The 27400-nt window shown below is 43.3% G+C and overlaps 2 protein-coding genes across 3 annotated transcripts in view; one reads left to right on the top strand and one right to left on the bottom strand.

Annotated features, from left to right (window-relative positions):
* tbcd (tubulin folding cofactor D) overlaps positions 1-27400 on the bottom strand; it is a 47260-nt gene that overhangs the window by 10134 nt on the left and 9726 nt on the right. For both annotated transcript variants that reach the window (XM_079521035.1, XM_079521034.1), the window contains exons 7-31: positions 25171-25303; positions 24128-24173; positions 23041-23173; positions 21979-22121; positions 21678-21738; positions 21393-21467; positions 20657-20751; positions 15311-15467; positions 10970-11027; positions 10742-10771; positions 10282-10367; positions 8508-8588; positions 8339-8412; positions 8103-8220; positions 7447-7507; positions 7319-7341; positions 7167-7198; positions 6976-7038; positions 6671-6747; positions 6075-6156; positions 5789-5907; positions 5598-5689; positions 3982-4122; positions 2301-2384; positions 677-835 (exon numbers count right to left, since the gene is read on the bottom strand). In XM_079521035.1, the coding sequence (XP_079377161.1) occupies positions 677-835; positions 2301-2384; positions 3982-4122; positions 5598-5689; positions 5789-5907; positions 6075-6156; positions 6671-6747; positions 6976-7038; positions 7167-7198; positions 7319-7341; positions 7447-7507; positions 8103-8220; positions 8339-8412; positions 8508-8588; positions 10282-10367; positions 10742-10771; positions 10970-11027; positions 15311-15467; positions 20657-20751; positions 21393-21467; positions 21678-21738; positions 21979-22121; positions 23041-23173; positions 24128-24173; positions 25171-25303 (2223 nt within the window). The remainder of the gene's footprint in view (positions 1-676; positions 836-2300; positions 2385-3981; positions 4123-5597; positions 5690-5788; positions 5908-6074; positions 6157-6670; positions 6748-6975; positions 7039-7166; positions 7199-7318; positions 7342-7446; positions 7508-8102; positions 8221-8338; positions 8413-8507; positions 8589-10281; positions 10368-10741; positions 10772-10969; positions 11028-15310; positions 15468-20656; positions 20752-21392; positions 21468-21677; positions 21739-21978; positions 22122-23040; positions 23174-24127; positions 24174-25170; positions 25304-27400) is intronic.
* Positions 16489-20650, top strand: znf750 (zinc finger protein 750). Its single transcript, XM_079521036.1, has 3 exons — positions 16489-16623; positions 18189-19489; positions 19604-20650. Exons 2-3 carry the CDS (start codon positions 18210-18212, stop codon positions 20208-20210), a joined length of 1887 nt encoding a protein of 628 aa, XP_079377162.1. The 5' UTR covers positions 16489-16623; positions 18189-18209; the 3' UTR covers positions 20211-20650.

Raw genomic sequence — 27400 nt, 5'->3', positions numbered from 1 at the left:
ATATTTCATGATAATCAGAGAGATCACCTTCACCCCCTACTCTTCAATTTCAAAAACATTTTAAGTATAAAGTGCAAAGACTATGCACTAGTCTCGACTACCTTACAGGCAAGGCGTACTGTATGCAAAGGCCAAATTTATGTAACTTAGATAGCATTTTATGTAGACATAGCACTCTAGTGTATACTCATAGTTTCATTGTACAGATATTCTACTGTAAGACGGATGTTAGGTTCGTAGCTTACTTATACATTGTAATTTGTTGTGCAAGTAATGTGCACAACAATCAATAATGGTCTCTACCGTTTATATGTGGGAACTTTAAAAAATGTGGCGGAAGGAAAAAGTCTGCACAAAAATAGTAAATAAACACAGTGAGTCAACGTGGTTGTTTCAAGTAACCGACAAATTTAAAGCTTATTTGTGTTCCACCCGCAGGCCCCTTTTCACAGCCCTCTGCCAACACTGATGACTTAAATGGCCGTTTTGAAGGTACAGCGTTTAAAAGACAAACTTGGTTAAAACAAAAACCTGACCAGTGAGCCAGGTGGCGCCGAGCCCACGGATGTATAAAGAAGGCTTAACCACTGACATGTGAATAATGGCAGACTGCCGATAATACCACACGGTCACACACACCAAAAGGAGTGGCAGAGAGAGAGAGAGTCTAACTCACACAGGGAAGATGTCCAGCAGCTCCTCCCGGTGGGGGATGTGAGGCACTGCAGGCTCCGTGCTGTGGAGGAGCTGCAGAAAGACGGTGCCAGCGTGCGCTCTGTAGCGGTCGATCTTTTCGGCCGCCTGCTGGGCCAGGCAGCGCATCATGCATTGCACACTGCAAACAGGACAGTATGGGATGAATACATATGATACTGTGTGTATACACGCTTTGGAATGACCTGCCTGTGGAGCTGAGGCGAGCAAAATCAGTGTTTTCCTTTAAATCACTTCTAAAAACCGAACCTTATGTTAAGGCCTTTTCTTAGTCGTTCTGCCTCCTTCAGCTTTTTAACCTGTAGATATTGCTGTCGGGAAGAAATCACCCAACTCCAAAATGTTCATTTTCAGAAAATTAAAAGTCCATAATTTATTGCTTTGGAACCCAAATAACAAAGACAGTTTGAGGGTCCAATGGAGTTAAGAGGTGTATACATAAATTCATTATCATTATATTAGAAGTAGGGATGTCCAATATTATCGGCCTCCCGATAATATCGGGCCGATATAGGCATGAAAATTAATATCGGAAAATATCGGTATCGGAAAAGAAATATCGGAAAAAATATATATATATATTTATTTATGTATTCTTTTTTTTTTAAAGTTACAGGAGTTCTTACTGTATGGTATGTGAAATGTGAGCCTACCATAATCACAGTAATCCTTAATATTATATTCCATATGGGCTTTTGGTGGAGAGAAATGGGATTGAAGCTTCACATTAGAGCACTGCAGAGTGTGTGTGTGCACCTGCTCCTCATTGGTGCTCGTTATTCTGCACTGGCAAATAGGCCTCAACATCTATGTGATGTACTTAGTAACTAAGTACATTTACTTTAATTGAGTATTTCCAATACTCTACTCCACTACATCTCAGAGGCAACTATTGTATTTTACACGTGACTTATTATTATTACAAAATACAAATCATACATTATACTTCAGCCCTATATTTTTTGAAAATAGCAGATCTACAAGCTCACAATGTGTTGCAATGCGACACATTGTGAGCTTGTAGATCTGCTATTTTCAAATAATCTTTATACATTTGAAAACTTGAAATGAGACATTCAGCATAATAAGTAATTTTACTTTTGGTATTTTAAGTACATTTGGATACCAATACTTTTGTACATGTTGAATTTACTTGTAACGAGTATTTCTATACTGCAGTATCTATACTTTTACTTATGTAAATATTTTGAGTACTTTTTCCACCACTGGAAAAAGCCCACCTGCATATATCGGTATCGGTTGATATCGGTTGTTATCGGTATCGAAAATTAGGAGTTGGACAATATCGGTAAAAAAGTCAATATCGGACATCCCTAATTTTAAGGTACAAGGAGCAATGAGAAGAGCCCAGTTGCACGTGCTTGTATCTCGCACCGTTACATCAAGACTCCCCGAGGCAATGAACAAAGAACAAGTCAGAGATTGCTCAACTCTAGATTTACTGTGCTCCACCGCTGGTGCTTTGATTATTAACAAAGCTTCTTTTTTTTTAAGGCGTGACACTTGGTTGAAAAAGAGCCAGCTAATTTTAGATTGAAGTTCAGAGTTCAGCGCCTCTTACTCACAGGTCTGGAGAGAGCAGCTCTGGAGCGTTGTTGACCACCAACAGGGTGACGTCCAACACACTGGACATGGCGGCCTCTCTCACCCTGCGGGCAGACAGACAGAGACATGAGTGGGTTGCATCCTGGGGGTCTGCAGACTGAGACACAATCCATCATCATCCTGGTGTGTCTGCAGACTCGGCAGACTGAGACACAATCCATCATCAACATGCATCCATACCATAGGTCAGTGGTTCCCAAACATTTTAGCCTGTGACCCAAATAGAGAAATTTGATGTCTCCCCGGGATCCAAACTAGTGAAAATAGCAGCTTTACAAGCTCATAACGTTGCGAGCTTCTTACAGATCAGCTAGTTTCACTACTTAAACATTTGTTTCCTAATTTATGGACTTTCTTTGATTTCCTCATGAAATTACTGAAAACAATCATTGAATTAAAATGTTGCGCTTTTTTTCTTTTTAGAATAATTAGATAATTCAAAACAACATGTAGGAAACTAAAAATAAAGGGACCCATAAAAATGTGTCCACGACCCGCAAATGGGTCCCGACCCACTGTTTGGGAAACAGTGCTATAGGTTATACATTAACCATATACAGTAAGCAGCAACGTCCCTGGTTTAATATACACCCCTAACTTCGCCATCATCCCCCCCCGACAGTGCGACACCGTCTAAACACAGCGATTTGGATAACGCAGGGATTCAAATAGTCAAATATGCTGTGTGGTGGCTGCGGGGCACAATTTGTTTGTGTGAAATGCTAATCAGGGCACTCGTTCAAAACTGTTGAGCAACGCTCACTCCCAACCGAACAGGTGGAAACAGGTGCATGTGCTGCACGATCAATGGAACAGTGCTTTATTGGCTTGGTGGAAGAACATGTTTTAAGGTGAACGGCAACAGAGAGCGCCTAGGGGGACGTGTGTGGTATGTGCCCTCACAGCATGATGTGTGTATGGATTCAACCTGGGAAGCAAACGTCTGACTTATACTTTGTCCAACGACGGGTGTCGCACAGCAAAGAAATAGCAGATGCAACACGCTGTGAGCTTGTAGATGTGCTGTTTTTGAGCGGTGCCAAACCGTTCCAATGACTGGCCCCGTGTGTGTGTGTGTATGTCTGTCTGTCTGTCTGGAGTGTTGTTGAGAAGCAGCTCAGTTCACACGGGTGTGATGTTTGGCATGAGAGAGAGAGAGAAAAGAAGGGAGAGCCTGACGGACTGTGTAGACAAACAGGAGGTGAAGAAGTGATTATTAAAGACAGAAGGGAAAAGCAGCCCATCCCACAATGGAGAGACAAGTGACAAGCCAGGTGACATTCCTATGAGCAGGTAAGCATGGCCCCGGGGCAGGTGTGATGCCATGTCCCCAACTCCCCATGGCCCTGCAGGGTGGATGGATGGATGGATGCGGACACACACACACACACACGGACACACACACACACGCACACGCACACACACACACACCCACACACACACACACACACACACACACACACACACACACACACACACACACACACACACACACACACACACACACACACACACACACACACAGGATTCTTTCTGGCGGGACATTCCTTTTCAAGGTTCAACTTTATGATGGTGAGTGATTTGTTTATTGGTGTGTGTGTGGGTGTGTGTGTGCATTGACGACGGTCAGAGGTGTCTCACCAGGCCCCCACATCCCCTCTGCTGTCTATGGTGTAGTCGTCCATGCCGTTGAGCAGGGCTCCGTACACACCCGCTACATTCTCCACACAGACTGCGGAGTCTGCGGACCCATTGGCCTGCACACCTGCTGTCAAGCACACTCTGAGACACAGAGAGAGAGAGAGAGACAGAGACAGACAGAAAATAAGGGAGAAATTAACTAAGACTTTGGCTAATATTCCATAAAATCTCAACCTGTCCGCAGTATCATATGTCCATTATAACATCATATAAAACAATATTTTGGGAATACACAGTAGCAATCATGTTAATAAGCCAAGCCTCCTGAAAGAACACGGAAAAGGTGCACAAGAAGACATAACAATGTCTGATGGCATGCGCATGCTGGCAAAATGAGGATTTCTATGAGTTCAGATTTTTTGAACTTAAGTTGTATGAAATACTTGCCATTAATATAGTGGTTGCAACTGTATTAATTGATTGCCCGAGTCCTGTGGTGGGAGTTCTGCTCTGGTTTTGGTGAAATATCAAGTAGTTCCGGTCATTTTGTGGGGGGCACTGGGGGCCACGCAGTAAAAGTAAATTAATCCACAAAACTAACTTGTATTGTTGACCTATTTCTAAAATATTAGTGCAACTTCCGTTCTTTTTTTACCCCTCTATCACACAGAACTATGTTTTTTGTGTCCATATCACTACGCCCAAAAAATAGTTCCATGTGATAGAGGGGTCAAAGTTGAACGAAAGTCGCGCTAATATTTTAGAAATAGGTCAACAATACAAATTACGTTCGTTTTGTGGATTCATTTACTTTTACTGCGTGGCCCCAGTGCCCCCCACAAAATGACCGGAACTACTTAATATTGACCAAAACCAGAGCAGAACTCCCACCACAGGACTCGGGCAATCAATTAATACAGTTGCAACCACTATATTAATGGCAAGTATTTAATACAACTTAAGTTCAAAAAATCTGAACTATCCCTTTAAAGAAGCGTGGACAAAGAGAGTGACGGAAAGTGTGGTGGACAGACGTGTCATTCAGGTCCTGCAGGTATGGGCAGGTGGCTGTTTATTTTAGCCTTACGAACAGCACCTGAATTGAGCGCATAAGCCACCAGACACACAAGATGTGGGTGGGCAGAGGCATGGGAACTGCAGAGGACTGTGTGCGATATATTAAGTGTGAGACAGGCCAAAAGTGGACAACATAGCTGCAAATTCAGTACCACTTAAACCCTCTATACTTGATCAAACGGACCTGGAAAGAGCGCATTTGATGCACTATTATTTCACACTGCACACACCGATTAGCCAAAAATAGCATATCTGTTAAAAGCTCACAACGTGTTGCAATGCAACGCGCAGTGAGCTTGTAGATCTTGTACTGTAGAAATTAAGTAAAATGGAAAATGGTGCATTTATATAGTGCATTTATCCAAAGCGCTTTACATAGATTGTGCATTACATTCACCCATTCACACACAGACATTCTAGGTTTTATGCATATTTGGATTATCGCGTTAATATCATTATTCGAAATTATTTTTTGCCACAATTATTGTGACATGTCATTTTCATTCCTACTAGAGACACACGCAAAATGTGGCACTCACTGAGCCATGGCTCTGATGGCATCTCTCCTGGCCTCTGTGAAGCTCACTTCCTTCTTGCTAGCTTTACACGCCTGTTGAAGGCCCTCCAGGATCTAAAAAACAAACATGAACACACACACCTATCTTATACCTATATACTGTGCAATGAAGACGGGTATAAGTTTGACTTGAAGAAACAACAGTAAACACACCTGCTGCAGTTTGCCAACGATCATGAACCTTGGCAAACAGCCCAGAGCCAGGGCCGAGCCGCAACGAGACAGCACCACTGGACTCCGCAGCCCTTCAACGTACTGGGACACCAGGACTTCTGCGCGAGCGCACGCGCGCACACGCACACGCACACGCACACGCACACACACACACACACACACACACACACACACACACACACGCTATGTAACTACATCCTCAGTGTTCATTTATCCATTTTTACAAGTATATAAATGTAATATGGTCTTCCGTATTCCTACTCACCCTGCATTTTAGGGTCAGCTGGGCCCGTCTCTGTCTGGTAGTACTGGACACACAGAGCGGCCAGGGCCGACACCGCTGCATCCTAACAGAGACAGGAAGACAAACCCTTTAAACATCACAGTGGACATGCAGGGATGGGGTTAACAGAAACATCACAGTGGACATGCAGGGACGGGGTTAACAGAAACATCACAGTGGACATGCAGGGATGGGGTTAACAGAAACATCACAGTGGACATGCAGGGACGGGGTTAACAGAAACATCACAGTGGACATGCAGGGATGGGGTTAACAGAAACATCACAGTGGACATGCAGGGATGGGGTTAACAGAAACATCACAGTGGACATGCAGGGACGGGGTTAACAGAAACATCACAGTGGACATGCAGGGACGGGGTTAACAGAAACATCACAGTGGACATGCAGGGACGGGGTTAACAGAAACATCACAGTGGACATGCAGGGATGGGGTTAACAGAAACATCACAGTGGACATGCAGGGACGGGGTTAACAGAAACATCACAGTGGTCATGCAGGGATGGGGTTAACAGAAACATCACAGTGGTCATGCAGGGACGGGGTTATTCACATACCGTGATGGCATCCCTCGATCCAGTGGACACCAGGTGGAGGCTCTTCAGGGTGTCGTCAACCAGCCACTGCCAGTCGGCTGAAAGCCACAGTCACAAGTATTACACGCCTACCCAGATCACATGGCAATGCGTTGTGAGCAATATACAATTGTTTTAAGTGTTTTAAACTGTTCCTCATTTTGCTGGGAAAGCAAAGCCCAGGAACCCTCTCAACGACCCATGGGGGTTTCTGGGAGCCCACTTTGGGAACCAGTGCCACAAACACCCCTAATTAAACGGGAAAGTAATAATAACTAATAACTTACTGATGATAGGGTCATCCTTGAAAGGCATTTGGGAGAGGGACATCTTTTCTATGAGAGTACACACTGTTGGGAGAAACAAGAGTCTATAGTTACCCTATGTATTATTAAAGGCCAGTGCTGACATAACATCTTCATTCTTTTCCCCATTAACAGTGTCTAATGTTTGATTTGTAGATATACGGTACACACACCTGCTGGCCTCATCAGCTCACCATACAATCCCCTACAGCAGAGAAACAACGTTATTATGAAGCCAATAAGTACAGTCAAACGCCTCTATTGTGTATATAGATTCTTTAACGCCAAAGAAGATTTAAAAAATACCGGTATGCATTTGGATTACCTGTATTGCTTGCGGTCAAAAATCTGGCGGGGGAGGAAAAGACAAACGTTGTCAGAGATGATAAGACTTTCAACATGAAAATCTCCTGTCTTCTGAAAATACAGTAGGTTTTCTCAAAGGACACCGACCTTCTGGTGAATGCTCTTTAAGCCGTCCACACATTCTGAAGAGATGTAGTCCATCACGGATCTACAGATCAAGACCACGTTCTATTAGTTACGGTTTGGGGTCAGTGGTTCTCAACCTTTCAGGCTGTGACCCCCCAAAATAATTATATTTGAACTGAGGACCCTCCACCCTGATAAGCTTGGAATTGTAGGAGCTGAGGCGTTACATTTAGTTTGACTCGGTTCCACAAATAAATATTGTGGAAAATAGCAGACCTACAAGCCTTTTTTTCTTTGAACCCATTCTGGGCGGGAACCCCTTTTTGTGTTAGCATTATGTTATGCTTTAGCTATTGAAAAATAGCAGATCTACAAGCTCATAGCGCGCCACCGAGTGGCGCGCTACGAGCTTGTAGGTCTGCTATTTTTTTTAAATCGAAGAACCACTGACATAGAAACATAGCTTTTTCAGAAAACTGTCAGGATGTAGAAGACATTTTTAGAATCTGATCTCAGGTCAAAATGGGTTAAGGTATTAAAAAGGTCCATAAATTGTCACTTCACCGTCATCTGGCAACCCCCCAAAATTCATGTGAGGACGCACAGGTTGAGAACCACTGGTGTAAAATCTATGCACCCAAGGCTAGCTCTGCAGTTTTACGACGTGCTGAGGTTACCTGTTGTTGTGTGTGCCCAGCTTGTGCAGAGCGTGGGTGATCTCAGCACAGGCCAGGATAGCTCCATGACGACTATGGAGGTCAATACCCATCGCCACCGGCAACAACTGGGGAAGAACTGAAACAGACATAACTCAAATAATTGCAGGTCTTAAAGTCCATCGGTAAAATGTGTTCTTTCTTTTCCTTAGGCATTCTCTTATTGCCTGGGGAACAGGTACAGTGACATTGTTTACCTGTCGCTGCCATATAATCGGGCGCTTGAGGCGTCAGGTTGTGGAGAGCTTTGGTCGCAAGCTCCCTGATCACCCTGAAAACCAAAACAATGTTGTGAAGTAATGCTGTGACAATGCTTCATTTTATTCATTTTTTTTGTCAGGACAGGGATATAAAATGAGTCCTTACGCGTCCCAATGGTTGATCTTCATGGCTACCAGGTGTTCTATCATTGGCTTGGTGTACTCTGGGAAACTAGCTACGTAGACACTGTTGGACCAAAGACATCTTTAGTTACACACCTTTTCACACTTACAAAAAAACGTATTTTTAAGACTCAAAAATGATTTCCAATTGCAGTGTTTGTCAATAGCACTAGCTGACAGGAGATGAACATCAGCTGTTCCCTAATGTGTAAAAAACTAAGCTAACATTCACAGCGAACAGGTGACAAAAATGTAGGTGGCAAGTCCTCATGCTCCTTCTCTTTTAATGATGTATCTGAAAGTAGTTAGTCACCATTATTAAAAATAATGCGGTTAAGACTTATGATATGTCTTGGTTTGAGTTTGTTTATATAAAGTATAGCTCTATGACCACTCATGCCCTGGGGCTAGCATCTTTCTCCATTTTTTAGCTCAGAAATGTTTGCTCAGATGGCTGCGGAGGTGACAATTCTGAAGAAGGGTGTGGCTCTGTTGCATGGTGACATTCACTGCACACAGTTCATATCTTAAATGGCAAACTCACACGCTGACAGGCATATATGTCTTGAGTACAAAAGAAGGCTGTAGGGTTGGATTGGGGAGTTAGATAAACTACAAATGATTTCCGAGCGCGGCACGGCTGCAGCTCACCATCAAGAGATGGGTCAAATGCGGAGAACAAATCCCGCATTCAGCAATGTATGTGACAAATAGTAGGACTTTATACGTACTGTACATAATATAGACGTGTCAATGATGCTTTAGGGAATCAGCACTGGACATTTGTTTAGTTATTTTGTCTCAAAATATTGGGGCTGTCAAGATTACCCATTGATGTTCTTGCTTTATACATTACATTAACTATACACAACATATATGTCTAATTGTCTATATCCCAGACAGTATTAAATTCTAGCTGTATGTTTGGCAGACCAAATTTTACAGTTCAAAATGGAATGGTTGCGTTAATGGTTGATGCTTCACTGACCACATTTTGAAGTTTAATGGTTGACATTTCATAAAAGAAATGGATTTGTTAACACCTTTCAACAATTTAGAGCTCTTCACAGGTCCCAAATAAACGTCCCGAACCCCAAATGGATCTGTGAAATTTGATTCGATTCCGACCCGTTCCAAAAACATTTTGAAAAACACACCCGGATGGAACTGTGACAATTATTTTGGTCCGATTCCGACCCATTCCGAGATGTCTTTCAAACTAGAACATTGCCCGTTGGGGGGTGATCAGGTGTGATCAATTGGCTATTAAAGGGCCAGGTCGCGCATCATTGTGGTGGTGTGGAACACGTGTGTGTAATGTTTGTTTACGGTGCGTGCAGTCCATCTTCCCACTGTCTCTGATGCTTCATCTTCAACTGTGTGTGCATTGTTTTTGATTTGTGGCAAGACAACTTTGTGTATTTATTACATTTTTTTTCAGTATTCTTGTGTAACAGAGCGGCTCTGGGAGAGAGAGATTGAGAGTGAGAAATGTGACTGATTTGTAGACAGTGATAACAATAAATTACTGTGTTTTTTTTAAATCGGTCAGGATGTCCAGAGGGAATTAAAATGTTCGGTCTGGACTCTTGAACATAAAAAAGTTACAAAACAAACAAAAAGGTAAAAACCAGCAACTAACGTGACCTCTGGGTTGTAGATATGCTTTTACTTTTTGACCTAAATATATGTCTATATGCCCAAAATGGAGAGACTATACCAAATGAAGGCTGTGAGGGAAAGGCCTCCAGACTTACCTAATGGTCAGGTAGCAGTTGTTAAGGTTTCCAACAGCATAGTAATCTGCAGCAGTTAAAATGTCAATACCATGAGGAAACGTGCCCTGTGGGAGGAGAAGACGTTGAACCAAACAGACCAGTGTGCAAAGTGTGTGAATAGCCCTAATCACTGGTGGCGAGCAGAGGATGACATGATGGGGAAATGAGTGATTCAGTGCAACTTAAGATAAAGCTCAGATCAAAGGATTTACAGAGGTTTACATGTGTGGCTCCACTAATGTCTGCCAGATTGAACTGTTTGACTACAGTGCCCTGTAGCCAATTGCAGGTGGATTGGCCCACTTTGAAGGCCGTTAAGACTTTCACCACCGCTAAAACAAGTTCCAACAAGATCTGGATGTTTCATAGCCTGAAATCACAGTAATTCTGTGAGTTGTTAAAAACGATAACTCAATACTTTGTCACTGTGGTCACAAACCTGTCTTCCGACATTCTCCTGGAAAGCAGCCTGGCGGGACAGAAACAGACGAATAAAGTCAGGTTCTGTCATATCTCTTAGCTACAGTTCTGTCATATCTCTTAGCTGTACAGTTCTGTCATATCTCTTAGCTGTACAGTGCAGATTTAATAAAGTCAGGTTCTGCCATATCTCTTAGCTGTACAGTGCAGATTTTGGAAGTCAACGATAACACACGTAGGCACTTACCGATGCGGCTCGCCTGCAGTTGACATTTCGATCAAACACGGCTGTGATGAGCAGAGCACTGCAGAAAGAAAACACAGACCAGGACACAATGGAATATACTGTCCATAATTGGTGTGGTAAACGTCTGTCTAGCATTGCCCCTGATTATTAAATGCCACTTAAACCCACTACTCGAGTAGCTGCAACTGTAGTTTTATACGTTTAGATCAGTGGTTCTCAACATTGGCCAAATTGTCAAATGATATACTGTAAGAAAGAGCTGATCTACAAGCTCACAGCGCCTCACTTGTAGATCGGCTCTTTTCACAATATTTATCTGTGGAAACGAGTCGAACAAAATTGAATGCCTCAACTCCTTCATTTCAAGTGCTTGTCAAAAGGTCAAGGTGAGGTCACGGACTCACGGCATGAAAAGGTTGAGAACTACTGGTCTAGATCTGCTATTTTTGGTGAACGTTCCCCCCAGAACAGGGATGTTGGGGTTCTGGTTAAGTTCACGTCTCAGTCTGTGATTCATAGTACACTCGACTGTGACTGACTATGACAGTTAATGTGTAGCTGACACAGTACACACTAAGCATATATAATTTGCTCATATTTCAGGACTGAATCATTGGAACTGGCCTTGTGTGCCACGTTCCCAGAACAGCATGTCAAGTTGGTCGACTGCCAGTAATAAGCTGACACAGGCACTTGATGATTAAGTATGAATCCACCGGCGGCACTGAAAGTGGGCAGTTGATTATGCCATGGCCCAAAAGCCTTATTTAATGTATTGCTTCTCAGTCTTTCATGGAGCGATCATGGGTCTGTGAACGTTAGTTGTTGAAGAAACACCCAGCAAACGATTTAAATATAGTATGAGACAAACTGCTGCAAGATGTTTGCTATCAGCTCTGTTCCCTGGAGTGCCTTGTCTGCAAATATTAAAACCTAGGCCTGGAGGTGGACACAGGAGCATTTCTTAGTGTCTGAGGCCTGGAGGTGTGGAAATAAATAAAATAGACTTGATTGTACTGTGGACAACGCCCTGAGGACATCCTGAACCCAGCGTGGGGATGCTACAGCAAATAACAAGTAGAACGTGCGTCAGAATGTGTCACAAAAGTCTGTCACAAAAGTTGCACTTTATTTGAAATGCCACATTACAAATGTTGGTGTGGATGTCATCACGCTGTGAGGGATACGCAGCAGGACTCAGCTTGTCTTGAGCTTCACTGGCAAACGGCGACCGAAACCTACAGCAACAGGCGAAACCTGGCAGTGCTGTAGGCAAGGGAATGGGAGGGTGCATTTGGGACGGCTGATGATAATGATAATGGGAGTGGGAGCTGGGGGGTGGGGGGGGTTCAAACTGACACTGCAGAGCTGGTCTGCACAGTCAGAGGCCGCAGGTCCACACATGCAGATGGGGGGGAAAGGTAGCATGGAGGTTTACCGTTGCTTTTGACAGTGCACGGTACTTGTGATGTTACCCCTATTCTGTAGCCGCTCTACTCTTTGACTGTCGCTTTTTGAACTGATTTTAAGATTTCACCGATTACATTGAAGGCTTGGCTGCTACATCCTAGCTGCTAAACACTAAGGCCCTGGACGTTTCTGTTCAGGCCCCTATCGGAAGTTCAGAACACCAGAATCGCTAGACTAGTATCTTTCATATTGTATTTTAAAATATTTTAGAGTAGACATCTACAGCAGGGTTTTTCAAACTGGGTGACGCAGAATACTTTGATAATATTTGAAATTTACCAATATCAATATCAAATTATATATCCCGTATACAATTATTTTATCAGTTTAAATGTCAAATACAAAGTTAATTTCGAACTTTTGTTGCATTTCTTGCCATGCATCAGCCATACAATTAAAGGCTTTATATTTTGCCACAGGAGTGCCTTGGTGCTTCCATTTTTGCAATTCAATTTTGGGACCCATTTGTACCAAAGAGCACCTTGTTGGGAATTTTTACTTTGCTAACTAGATGAGCTCCTTTCTCTCATTCTTCTACAAAGTAATTTTCAAACTTGTGTTCTAACCGAAATGAATGTTCCAAGACATATCTTGAAGTGAAACAATTACTCATTGACGTACCCCCTCCCCCCGAAGTAATGCGCTCTTCCTACCATTACCTAATACCTGTCAGCAGTTGTCAGAACCTATAGACGAGATGGCAATATATATAGGTTTCTTAAGAAAACGATTACACCCATTCAGCAACTGACATTGGAACCGACATGTGTCCGATCAGTCAGGAACACCAAAACTCCTAGTCAAATATTACTCGACTACAAGTCAAAGTTGCAAAATGGTACCATGGGATATCTGAAGAATTAAAGAATCCTTTTATAGCAATGTTTAATTACATTGGGTGACTTTCAGTTGCACCATTACCACTTAAACTCAATTCAATCCAATCCACTTTATTTATAAAGCACATTTAAAACAACAGTGTTGAACCAAAGTGCTGTACACTCAGTACCACTTATATACTTTGTTGACTGGGTCCCCCAGGGGTCTATAGAGCGTTGCAGTCCCGCCCCCGACGAGCAGCCCGGAAGACAATTTCCAATTCATTTTTCCCATAGACGTTTCATAAAGGATTTATTTAAAGACCTGTAAGCCTCGGCCAAAGCCAATTGGGATCGTGACAACGCATGGCAACACATTTGTTGGGCCGAACAAATAATTAGAAAGAATAAAAAAAGGGCAGGGTAATGAATTGGAAATCGTCTTCCGGGGTGCTCGTCGTCATGAAAGGGGGCAGCAAAGAAGTTTGAGGATATGGCAAAGACGTTTGAGGATATGGCAAAGACGTTTGAGGATATGGCAAAGACGTTTGAGGATATGGCAAAGACGTTTGAGGATATGGCAAAGACGTTTGAGGATAAGGGCACTGATGAAAATAGGGCCCCAAATCTCTGACGAAATGAGCGGATCTCCAAGCTCACAATGCATCACAAACCGAAATCTCAGTTTGTATGTATACCGGTATCTTGCCAATTTATGCCTTTTTATTATTATTATGACATGCCTAGAAAAAGGATGCTAAGTTTATGAAAGTTAGTGAATTTCATTTGGACCTTAAAATTCGAATCAATTTATTTATTACAAAACTGCTGATACAACTTATTTCTACCATGATCAGCTATCCTATAGAGCCTGTTACTTGACAGGGTTTTGAGAAGAATAAATGGATCCAATAGCTGTAGGGCAGATAGGCATGTTCTGCTTTTAACTAGGCAGTAGGCCTAGGATTTCATTTGAAGATGGGATAGGCCAGGGACTAATAAGAAGCAAAAGACACTGGTGTCTAAAAACCATGTTGACAGGAAAGAGGCAGAAGAGAAAACGGTGAAATCAGCTGAGACAATGGGTCTTTTTGAAAATGCCAGGTTTAAAGTGGTTAAACCATAGACTAGCACTAAGAACCCTTGCTTTCAATGGTAGGTACTAATAAATCATGTCTGCTGCTAATATGGGTAAAGCAAGGACATGTAGCGCTGCACAGAAAAACTGGTTTCAGGCTGTACATGTACATAACTGCTTTATACATCAAGCTCTACAGCTTGTATGCAAATCACTGAGAGGACATATTAACGACCCATCTAGTCATAGAGATAAAGTATTGTTAAGTTGCTTGATTCAATATTTAGATGTTTGAAATTGATTTTTATCAGACACGCCCCCTTCCTATACAAACCCATTGTAACATCAAACTCCATTTTAACCATGTTAGATTCACAGAAAACACACATGCCAGGTTCTTTTCAATTACTTTTTTCATTTATTTTATTAAACCTTTTTCCTAAAAAAAGGACAATATCAGTCACCAGAACAAATAATGAGTGTCTTCATGTCTGATAAAAAGAATACCCAATACCTAAATGTTGAAACAAGCAACTTAAAAACTGTCTGGGACTGGGTGCACAAAAACTAAGTAGACCCAAAAGTGTTTTAAAGTGAAATACGAGTGAGCTTCTGGTGGTGTTATGACAATAAAAGAAAAATAAATAAATAACGCTAGTAATCACAGTATCCTGATACTCCAGTGAGACTTTGTGATGCACAATTGCAAGCTGTTAATAACATTTGTCAACAAAGAGGTATTCAGTCCATGACTGAAAATGTTTTCACTGTGCAGCATGCTTCCATTGAAGACATGCTGGCTTCTATGGAATCCAAATGACAGAAATAAGTTGTGGCGACTGCAAACTTCAATCCACATAGCAGTGAGTAAAGGTGTTTGCACACTGGGCGCGTTTTTCAGAAAACCGATGGAGAAACGCAGCTAAATATCCGAAAAATGTGCTCTGTATGCAGGGACCTTTACAGTGACTTTACCTGGCAATCTGGTTGACAAAGGGTATGAGCTCTGGAGGTTCATAGGCCCTGGCGAAGGCCCAGCACACATAGCAGGCGGCGTCACGCACATTGGAGCCAACACTACACGCACCCCTCTTCTCATCGTAGGTCAGGGCCTTCAGTACGAGTGGAACGACTGAAAACAAGAAGAAAGGGATGAGCAGTTTAGTCTCAAGATACAGGATGTAGTCAACACTAGAGAGAGACAAATGGGAAGCCATAATTATGTCATCCATTTGATTATGGTGGTGTATATTGTTATCACAAGAACTTAGGGAATGACCAAAATTCTTTGTGGTACTGACAAAATAAGTGAAAAGAAAGCTGGAATTGAATACCATTGGCAAAAACAAGTACTGGTACCAAGTTGGCTCTGTACAGCTTTTTCCCCCACCATCTACTCCAAATCTCTTATCTCTTCAGCAAAAATAGCAGATCTACACGCTCACAGCGTGTCACACGTGTAGATCGTCTATTTTTGGCTTGAATGATGGTTGAATATTGCGATGATATCATTAATAACAATTATTTTGGTCACAATAATTATGAGAATTTATGACATGATCTTTTCATATCATTTCATCCACATTTAATGTGTGTATAACATTACATAAACAGAGGGAAGTTATTTTCACACAGCAATGTGCTCGTTCAACAACAACACATTCAACAGGGGGAAACACAAGATTGTTTGAATGTTTGTTCAAAAGTGACACGATATTTGTTTTCAATCAACAGCTTATTTCCAGTAAAAAGCAAAAAGGAAATTACCCCAGCCCCCCCGATTTCCACACAGTAATATCAGGTATTATTTATGTCCAAATTAAATGAAACCAAAATGGACCCTTAAGGGTGCAATTGGTTACATTTGTACACTCTCCCGAGTTAAATGAACACTGCATTTTACAATGCATGTGGGCATTTCCACGAAAGCAATGAGAGATGGAACATGAAAGCAAGGGAGTGGGGGGGGGGGGGGGGGGGGGGGGGGGAGCTCTTTGCCCATCATGTAAATCGTGGCTTGGGGCTTGACTAATATCAGGTGCATCGATGTTGCCTGAGGGCTCTGCTGGTTGGGCTGAGGCCCCGCCTACCAGAGAGCCAACACCTCCCAGAGAGCAAGTCAACTCACCACACAACTAAACGTCAACCCGGTGGAGCGAGCACACACTCGGGACCCGTAGCGCACGTCGTACAGAGCGTTCTATCTAAGACACCGCCGTTGAGCCTGGCGAGGCGTGAGGAGGAGATCGTTCGCCGATCGCTCGAGACTTTCACACACACAAGAGCAGGTAAGAGTTATTGTGCATTCATATTTAAACGGCCCTTACTCTCTATCCATCGTTAAGAGGAAGTGTAATTAATTTGAATTTCCGAGAGCAATCTCGGACTTTACAGAAACAAGAGACTGGTTGGTTATTAGTTATTTTTGGTCTTGTGTCAAAGCTGTGGCCTGGCTGTCACTGGTTCATGAGTTATTTTTGTACAGGTGTAGGCTGGGATCAAGCCATGCACCTGTCACCTGTGTGGGTTGAAATGATCTACTTGGTGTGCTGTGGATACAGACAGACGCTTAAGCAGTGCTGCTGAGTGCACTTGTTGAGATTCAAGAAAATACTTTTCTTTTCTTTCTTTCTTTTTTCTCCTACTGTACTTAGGGAAAAGTTCAATATTTAGCCAACTTGCCAAGGTACCATCTCATTTTGTTTATACCACATATATACCTATCATTCAAAAGTCTAAGCTGATGTAATACTTTTACAGTAAGCACTAAGCAGACATTAAAGTCTAAAGCTAAAGGCTTCCCCAAATTAATTTATTTTCTTAAGAAGGGTGTGGTCCTGCATGCTACTACTATACACCTGGACAGAAACTTGAGTGGCAACTTCTTGCGACAGCGCTATCACAAGCAGGTTCCTCCAGACAGCAACCCAACAACGCCTAACTCACAGCCTCAGGTTAGACGCTTCATTTGAAAGACGAACCTGAGGGGTTTCGCATGCCAACAGCATGTTAAACAGCATTTCATTTAAAAAAAAAGTCTGGCATCTGTTGTCACTCATCGCTGGTCATTGCAACATGTATGGCTTCCCTGTAAAGAGGGCCTGCGCCACACTCTCTCCAACATGGGTGAGCTCATCAGGTGATGAATGGGAGCTGAGTGCATCCCGCAGGTGTAGTCATGGGAAGCAGGTGGCTGCTGGTTCCCACGCTGAGAGCGCAGAGTTTAGTAGAGTACGGAGAGGGAGCGAGTTTCTACATGCCCTGCAGGGTGCCTTCTCTACCAGCTTCTGCCAATCTCAAGTTTATCTCGCTGTAATCCATATTAAATTAGTATCGATGAGTGGAATATGATGACAGACAGTCTCGACCAACCGAAGAGAGCTGGCAAGCGGAGATGCTGGTATAATGTAGGTTGTCACAAATGAACCTTGACACACAACACTAGGACACAAGGCCCATGCAAACATGTAGTGCTTTGCATAGAGTAGTATATCAATTTTCTAATTTGTATATTTCTCTATGTTTGCTGCCCAACACAGGTTGAAGTAACAGTTGGTAGAATAGGTTAGCCTGAGGGTGCAGTGTTTTATACGGCTAGGGATTTTTTTTTCTGCCTGAGCAACTGAGGACACACATGGAAAAAAGGAAACTGCCTATACAAGTCACTCTCCATCTGAACCAGTCCAGCAACTCTGTTAGGCCAAGTGAGACAGCGGAGTTAAGCACTCACAATGGGTTGCTCTCTTAGTCATAATCCAGCTGATATTCTCCCAGCACCTGAAAAGAGCTGGGGGAAAAATGCCGATACACAACATCCGATGTTTTATTTGCCATTTCCTTTGTGTCTTTACAGTGAAAGTGTGCAAAGGGCAAGATGGACACCATTCAGGAACGCAAGCCCAAAAGGCCCCACTATATTCCCCGACCACCAGGCAAACCCTACAAGTACCAGTGCTTCCAGTGTCCCTTCACCTGTAATGAGAAGTCCCATCTTTTCAACCACATGAAATACAACTTGTGTAAAAACTCCATCTCCCTGGTGTCACAAAAGGGAGGGCAAGCGGTCAGGCCAGCCAAGCCATCATCAAAGGCTGTCCCTTCACCGTTCGCAGCAAAGGGCAGCCCAGCAGTTCAGAACGTTAGTACTGACAAAGCGGGAGGTGTGGGGGAGAGTGAAACCGACGAAGAGAAGCATGGGGATGAGACAGAGGACGTAGACGTCGGTTGCGACAGCCCTGTCAGGAAGGACGGGCAGAGTGTGACAAAACCAAGTCCAGAGAGGGAGAAAGGGGAATCAAAAGAAACCAAGTCGCTGCCACGCCCATCCGCCTTCTCACCTGTCACACCCAACCGAGAGGGCTCTGAGGTGCTCCCGTCACCTCCGCAGCCATCCAAGGATCCACCAGCCATTGTTCCACCACTATTCAACAACCCCACCTTCCCATGGGGGCCACTGTCACCATCCATGCCACTAAAACCTTTCCCCACTCCCATGGTTCCAGAGTACTCTCCGTATCTCCTGCCAGAGCGCGGCCTCCACCCTCTCTATGCACCGTACTACCTCCCAGGAAACCACCATGTGAATGGACTGACCCCTCCTTCCTTCCGCCCAGAGCTTCTAGAGCTCCAGAGGCCAGTAGTGCCACAGCCCATCGGCCCAGCTCACAACTCCCTTTTCCCCCAGTATCCATACAGATACTGTCCCTCCCTGCACCCTGGGCCCCCTCTGCATTATGGCCTGTATCGACCACCTGAGCTCTCCCTGCCGATGCCAGGATCCAGGTACCTTACTTTTGATTTGTATGGCCCGGCACTCGGCACAAAAGAATATGACTTGTATACGCACCTGCGTCCGCCGCACAATGACCCCCATAGCAGACCTACTGAGCAGGAGAGCAACAAGGTGCAGACTGGAGGCAAAGCCACTAGGCAGAGTCCTATGGCGGGTTGTTCAGCTTCAGGGTCTCCTGACAGACCGAGCCAGTCAAACATCATTCAGAGGGACACGGACGCTAGTCTGCACTACACCACCCTGGGTGAAACACAATCCATCACCCAACCAGGAAACAAAGCTACAGTCAGGGAAAGCCCAGCAGACTTAAGCAGAGAGGACTCTGCACAAGGCCTGCTGCAGTTAAGACATGTAGACAGAGGGTGAGTACATTAACTTATTGATTACTGATGAATGTTGATAATTAACAACTTAAATGAGTTATGACGGTACAACAAATTGACAGTAGCTGACCATCCTCATTTCCACTTTCTCAGGTCAACAGAGAAAAGCAGCCAAGTTTCTAGTTCTGCCCGAGCAGAACGCCACGAGTCTTCGTCGGAGCGAGACGATGGAGAGACCACAGAAGAATTAGCTCCGCTCAACCTCTCTACAAGGGACCAGGAGAAGGAAATGAGTTCATCCGACACAGGGAAACATACAGAGGTGGATCTGCCTATGAACCTCAGCCTCAGGGACCATCACAGCAACGCAGAGCACCACTCTACCCACAGCCCACCCGGAGGTCTTCAACAAAGACTACACAGCCAGTCAGACGAGGAGCCATGTGACCACCAGAGACAGACCGCAGCCCTGGCGCTGTGCCAGCTGGCCAGAGCCAGCTCTGCCAGTAGCCCCTGCAGCCTCAGCACAGTAGACAGTACTTCAGGCAACTCCACGGAGGCCGAGAGCCCAGCAGGTTATCCCTGTGCTCCAAGTTTGTACCACAAAGAGAGAGCCAAGGCTGGGCAAAGCACTAAAGCGAGGGGGGTGAAAAGAGAAAGCAGTGGCCAGGCTTTGCCCAACTGCCAGAAACCACCAGCTAAGAAAGCTAAGGTGAAAGACTCAGGCCGGGTCCTACGGAGGAGGCCTCGCTGTTCCTGAACAATATTGACAGGAACAAAAACTCTGAACTCTTTGAATGATTGGTTATGTGGACTCGACTAACTTTAACCTTCGCTAGTGTAAGCCTCAATGTAAAAATATGAACTTATGAGACAACAATGATCAAATGTTTTCTATGCACTGAACATTTTCACTACTCTGTGGTACAGTCATGACAAGGTGACTCACAAGACAAAATCCTAAATGCACTGACTGTATGCAAATTCAATCTCTTGTTTGGTTAGATAAGGTGATAGGCATTTTATGTAAATATTGGAATAAAATAATGTACATGATTTATTTGATAATGTATACCTATATGTATATCTATGGGGGTTGTGGTGACATGTAAACATCCCCACCCGTACGGAACTGAAGAAAAACATAAAGAAAACATGTGCCCGTCTTATGATGGCTACTTCACTGTCAATTATGCTGACACTCACCATCTCTGAGTCTGGAGGGCAGCAGCAGGCCTCTTCTACCCAGCTCTGCCAGTGCCAGGCAACCACCATGCCAAGCATTGTCCGTTTCCTGGAAGCTGAGAACATACAGCATGTGATGACATGTCTGAACCTTTTTTTTTTTTTTTTAAGAGATATATATATACGGTATATATATAATTATGTTTTCTGCCTTTGTTGATAGTTTAAAGTGAAGCTTGACAGGAAAGAGGGAGCGAGAGACGGGGAGAGACATACAGCAAAGGTCGTCATGAACGGGACTCGAACACGCGACACGCTGTCAAGGCCAGAGCCTATGTGGCATGCGCTTGGACCACTAGGCCAGCAGGCGCCCCCAGTTTTTCTTGTTTCTATGTTTTGCCAAATTGGATTGGTATAAACCATGTCCAAGTTTGTGCCACACTAAACAATTGTGTGCCAGGAGTAAACTGTGATTTAACCCAATTAGAACTGCTATTTACAAAAGATTTTTAAACATTTGAAAACTTAAAATGGGACATTTTGCATAATGAGTACTTTTACTTTTGCTACTTTAGGTACATTTTGATGTCAATACTTTTGTACTTTTACTCAAGTAAATGTTGAATTCCACACTTTTACTTGTACTTCTACATTGCAGTATTTATACTTTTACTTAAGTAAAACATTTGAGACATTACTTTTCCCACCACTGGACAGAGAAGAGATATTTCCCTGTCATGTTTTACGTATTATTTACCTGAAGCAGTCCAGCACTGACCCAACCACCTCATCTGCCAGCTCCTTGGGAAGCCGGCCCGTTACCCTGCCAACGCTGGGGACCAGAAGACACACAGAGACCACACATGTAGTCTTACAAAACTGGTGTTGTTGAAAAAAACGGAACAACTCAACTCTCAAAGCATGTTCCACCGAGACATGATGTCATGATGATACCAAACGTTTCGAATTAAATTATCATTCATTCATTGTAATATTCTACAACTGAATGGTGTGTAGTGTGTGAACAGTGTACTGATGTTACCCCTTCGCTGCAGACCAGCGGACAATGGTTTCCTTGTCTTTCAGTCCCACCAGCAGTTGCTCTGTGAAAATAGCATGCACACAAAAATGTGAGTGTCTGAACTGAGATGTTGATTGATTGGAAGTTGTATTAACAGTTTGTAGAGTAAGCACAGTTCAATACAATGTCTGCTATAAGAGGACAAACCCAGAAAAGCACTAAGACGTGTTTACATTGAGGTCCTCCATTTTCAATTAATCGGAAATGGTGATGAAGCTGCATTATATGATGAAGCAAGCGGAGCAGAGGCAGAGAGACTGACCAATGACGTTCTCCACTTCCTCCGGAATGTCATAGTCCTCGTCCTGATCCCGCATCTCCACATCTGGAGTCACGGCTTCAACAGTCGTAGTAGCTTGGGACACGGCCAGGTTGGCTGCAAGTGAGCGACTTCCTCTCTGGTACCTTAAAAGTCAAAGTCGTACGATTTGTCACACACGTTACCGCAGTGAAATTTGTTCTCCGCATTTGACCCATCTCTTGGAGTGGTGAGCCGCAGCCGTGCCCCGCTCGGGAATCATTTGATTAGTTGATTTGACCCCCGAATCCAACCCATTGATGCTGAGTGTCAAGCAGGGAGGCATGGGGTCCCATTTTTTACAGTCTTTGGTATGACCCGGCCGGGGATCGAACCCCGACTTCCCGGTTTCAGGGCGGACACTCCAACAGCAATATATATACAGCAATATATATATATATATATATATATATATATATATATATATATCCGAGCGATATGCCCAATGATACCATAGTAACAGTGCCGTTTCAGGCTGGTTTCTGTAGCTGCTGATCAGATTCAGAATGCATTAAGAGCGGCTTGATGAAAAGGACCAGTAAAATAGTGTTGCAGCTTATTTGACATTTTCACTACAAGACGGAGTCTATAATGAAGAAATCAAAGTCAAAATGTCACTTAGCCAAACATACAGTACGTCAGTAATCCATCACTCGTCTACTTTCAGCATGCTGGAACATGCTACAACTAAACCTTTGTCTCAGTTAAAAACTTCTACTCACTTCTTTTTTTCAGAGACCAAAAGAAAGAAACGGGACATCTTCATTATAAACTGGAATTTCTTTAACTTGATTTTGTGGTTATTTGTGGATTTTATGTGGTCTTGATGTGACAGGACAAGCAAGGGATTCATCTTTATATGTTACTGAATGATCCGTATGAAAGACATACTTTAACCCAATCAGCTGACGTGATCTAACATTAGTGTTTGTTGGGTAATCCCCCAAGAAATAATGGACAGGAGTAAAACACGACACGACTTCATATGTATGCATTATTTCAACCAGTCCCATCCCCAAGACTGACCTCCACTTGGCCAGCCGTGGCTTGAGGAAGGTGAGGCCCAGTCTTTGGATCAGTTTAACCCCAAACTTCCTCAGCATGGCCTGGCTGCTCTCTGACAGACGCTTGCGTTCCAGACATTGTAGGACTGTAGGTGCTGCGGAACAAATACAACAATGTGTAGATAGATGACAGTGTTGTTTTTGCCAGCAAATTTTTATTTTAATTTTAGTCATAGTCTCTTGAATAGTTTTAATTTAGTTTTAGTCACATTTTAGTCACCTGGAAGGTTTTAGTGTTAGTCTAGTTTTAGTCGACTAAATGTCCTAAGATTTTAGTCGACTAAATCTGCAGTTGATTTAGTCGACTAAAATGTATTTTGGCGGGCCTTGGTGCCGTCGTAATGACTGATTTTACACTTGCTGAAAATAGCCGATCTACAAGCTCACAACGCGTCGCAGCGCGGTGTGTTGTGAGCTTGTAGATCTGCTATTTTCAGCATGCAAACAAGTGTAAAATGACTACTGGATCTCTTGCCCACTAGTCCCTTCCTAGCATTTTAGTCTAGTTTTTAGCTGTTAACGAAATTGTCTTAGTCATCATAGCTTAGTTTCCATTTAGTTTTCGTCCGTGAAAAAAGGTGGTCAACGAAAAAATTTCGTCTTAGTTTTAGTCGACAAAAACAACACTGATAGATGATAACAATAACAACATCATATCAACAACGGGTCCAAGCATGTACACACACACACACACAGGCTGCAACTGCAACAATTATCCTACCCAGGGTTACTCATGTAGTCATGTGTAAAATACACAATGTGAAAGAAAGTCTACATAAGTCTACATAAACACAAATATAGTCATAGCAGACGTACAAACTCGCAGGCCAATGATAAAATCTAAAATGCCACAGATGCTTTCCCGGTTTTTCATGTTCATTTCATTAAATGAATCAGGAATTCATACCGTTATATACAGAGAAATCTTAAATGAATAAATGAATTTAATTTCATTCATCTTGGGAGTGAAATGGACTGATATTCCAATTCTCTTATGCTATTATCATGTGTTTATTTGATTCAGAAAAAAGGTCTGATGGATTATTTACCATACTGTAGGAAGTCGTCCCGTTTTCCATGTTTGAAAAGCTGAGCCTAGGGAAAACAAACAGACACCAGATCACTGGAGGACACCATGTACAACCCAAATACCCAACATCCACACTGTGGGAGGTGAATAAACAAGCACTTTGTTGAAATTAAACATCACACTTCATGTTAGGCCACCCTCACCGCCTATAGTAGACCAATGTTTTCTTGTGCCTTTCAATCATTTTTGAAACTCCTAAGAACAGAGTTTGCAAGTATAACCCCTGCAGGCTTGCTGTGTGAGCAAACAGAGCCAGTTTTGAACGCCCCAAGCACCAGTTTGACTTCACAGGCGTGACGCACAAACGGACGGTTTCAAAACATGCATTGCCACTTTCAATGCCAATAATGTCTGCTGGCGATTGCTTCGGGGATGAATTAAATTAAAATAATTGATGCAGTAAGTGATTTAAAGGGGCTTCATCACTAGAATGATTTGCAGAGTAATGCAATAATAATGTTGTAGAAATACATACAAATATGGGGGAAAAGGGGTAATCAGCTGATAGCTGATCTACAAGCTCACAAAGCATCAGGCATTGCGACCTAGTAAATCAGCCATTTCATACGCAATTCATGTGGCAAACGCCCAAGTATAAATCAGGCCTAAGGAGCAGTTTAGAGTTGAAAAATAAGTCACCTGGTTTAAAATGCATGCAGCAGGTGCATCATACACCTGCCAAAACCACATTAGCTACCGTAATTACATACCAGGCAGTCATGTTAGTTCTTGTAAACTACCCTCTGCAAATTACAGCGCACACAGAAACAACCAAAATCCACGTTTACACACACACACACACACACACACACACACACACACACACACACACACACACACACACACACACACACACACACACACACACACACACACACACACACACACACACACACACACACACACACACACACACACACACACACACACACACACACACACACACACACACACACACACACACACACACACACAGCTGAGTGAGTGAGCTCAGGTGATTACCAGAGACTTGAGGGCACCATCCAGCACCATTATGCCAGCCACTGACTGGTCATTTGTCTGGGATATAGTGGTGAGACACCAGTCCAAGAAGTCTCCCAGGCGCTTCAGTTTGACATCTGGGCGTGTCATGAACCTGCACGGGCAAGCATTAATAATGACACATCAGTGTAAAGAAATGTCATACAATCCTGTGACATCATCAGGGGAGTCATCTTAAAGACACGTGGTTGCCCTCCACTGGTTTGTAAATGAATTGCAACTTTTTCTGGTTTATAACTAAAGTAATTATAAATATAGTATTAACCATTTAAACCCTAGATTTTGTTGGAGTCCTATATATTTACCCGTGCTGGAGTCAATACGTTTTAGTGTTCATGTGGTTCATTATGAGTGATTAACATAGCTTGTTTAGATGATTGATACACATGCAATGGAAAGGCACTAATTAGTTTAGTTCAGTGGTTCTCAAAGTGGGACCCAGGGACCCCCAGGGGTCCTTGAGGGGGTTCCAGCAGAAATACTTAATATAGCATCAAAATCAGTCTAAAAGCTTTAACCCTACTCTGTATACATCTGCTATTTTGAAAAAAAACTACCGGTACAAAAGATTATAATTTTGAAAACCCTTTACACAAATCTTATCTTTTGGGGGTCGCTGACACAAAACCCTTTCAGATGAGACTCTGCTGCCTAATACGTATCAATTTGGAGGTCCTTGACATGAAAAGGTTTGAGAACCACCGGTTTAGTTAATTAGTGTTGACGAGCAGCAACAAGCTTTGTGAGTTCCTCTGGGACGTTGGATGTGAATGAAGTGTTCGATTGTCAAAGATAATAACAATACCAGACGAGAGTTAGATCATACAAAGGCTATTTGATAAATATTATACACATCAAAACTAATGACAAAAAGCAGCGTAGTACAGCATTGTTCCTCATGCATGGTTTAATTTTTTTGAAAGGCTAAAGGCTGAATTATACTTCTATGTTGAGACATCTCATGCAGAGTGATTTATAGTTCTGCGGCTGCTTGCATCTGTTAACCGTCATATCGCAAAACTAGAATGCAGTGTCATGCATTCATTCTGGAAAACCTCCATATAATCATGTTTACATTCTCTCTCATACATTTACTGACACAAAGCAGCACGGTGGAAGAGACAAGACAACAATAGCAGTGAGACTTTTGAACATGGTCTGTTAAAGCACTGAAAGGTGGGAATGTGCAGTGCTTGTTTGCTAAATGTGAATGATTGTAGATTATTTATGAATCTTGACTCTTGAAGTGGGCGGTCGCATTACTTTTCTCTCTCCCTCCCTGTCTATTCTCACCTCTCTCCCTGCTTCTACGTGTCTCTCTACACTGCCTCTCGTCTAAATCTCTGACTAAAAATGCTGGTCATTAAGTGCTTTCGACAAGAAGACATATGGATAATTGGACTCATGGTGGCAGGCTGGGTGCTATCAGGCCTAGGCGGCAGTCTGATCTACCGGAAAATTTCGAGGGGAGCAGTCGACAACGTCGAAAGTGGGCCCAAGCTGCTCACCGTGGTAACTGAACTGTGCAGAGTGACGGGAAACCTCTCTGTGGCTATAGCTGAGCTCAATCGGAAGCAGGATTCCAACTTTGACAAACTTTCTGAGAGACTCATTGGCCTCGAGAGGAGATTGGAAATCAGCTTGGAGCGCCAAACTGCGATACAGGGGATTTTACTACGGGCAAAATTCGAGAAAGAGGATGATTAAATAAAAATCCCTTTCTCGCCATAATCTGGAAAAATCGGCTCATGGCGAATGCAGTGGAGAAGATCACGCGCACCCCCCCCACCTCCCCCCCACACACAGCATCTGAAAGTGCTCTCGTCTGGGAACCAAGGCCACGCAGTCTGTACAGCTTGCTGTGTTATTCCTCTCACTATCTGGACTTTTGAGACAACGCGACCCTGAGATCCACATCGGAGAGGGCTACTCAGGACACACAAACATAAACAATGAACTTAACGAACACTTCGCCCACCCCCCCCCCCCCCCCCAAGCCCCACCTGCTGCTGTTCCGGAGAAGGAGAGAGAGAAGGAGAGTATTCTCCCTCCCCCATCCCTCCCTCTCTGTCCACTTCCTCCCCCCCCTCCCTCTCTGTCCACTATCCTTCTTTTTCTCTCTTCTTTATTTTTTCTGATGTAAAGAGAAGTTAGTGGCGGCGCGACTCATGTTGCAGCGGCTCAGTGCACT

This window comes from Electrona antarctica (assembly GCF_951216825.1).
Source record: "Electrona antarctica genome assembly, chromosome: 14".
Classification (NCBI taxonomy): Eukaryota; Metazoa; Chordata; class Actinopteri; order Myctophiformes; family Myctophidae; genus Electrona; species Electrona antarctica.
Note: the sequence above shows the minus strand (reverse complement) of the source record. Positions and strands in the feature narration are given on the sequence as shown.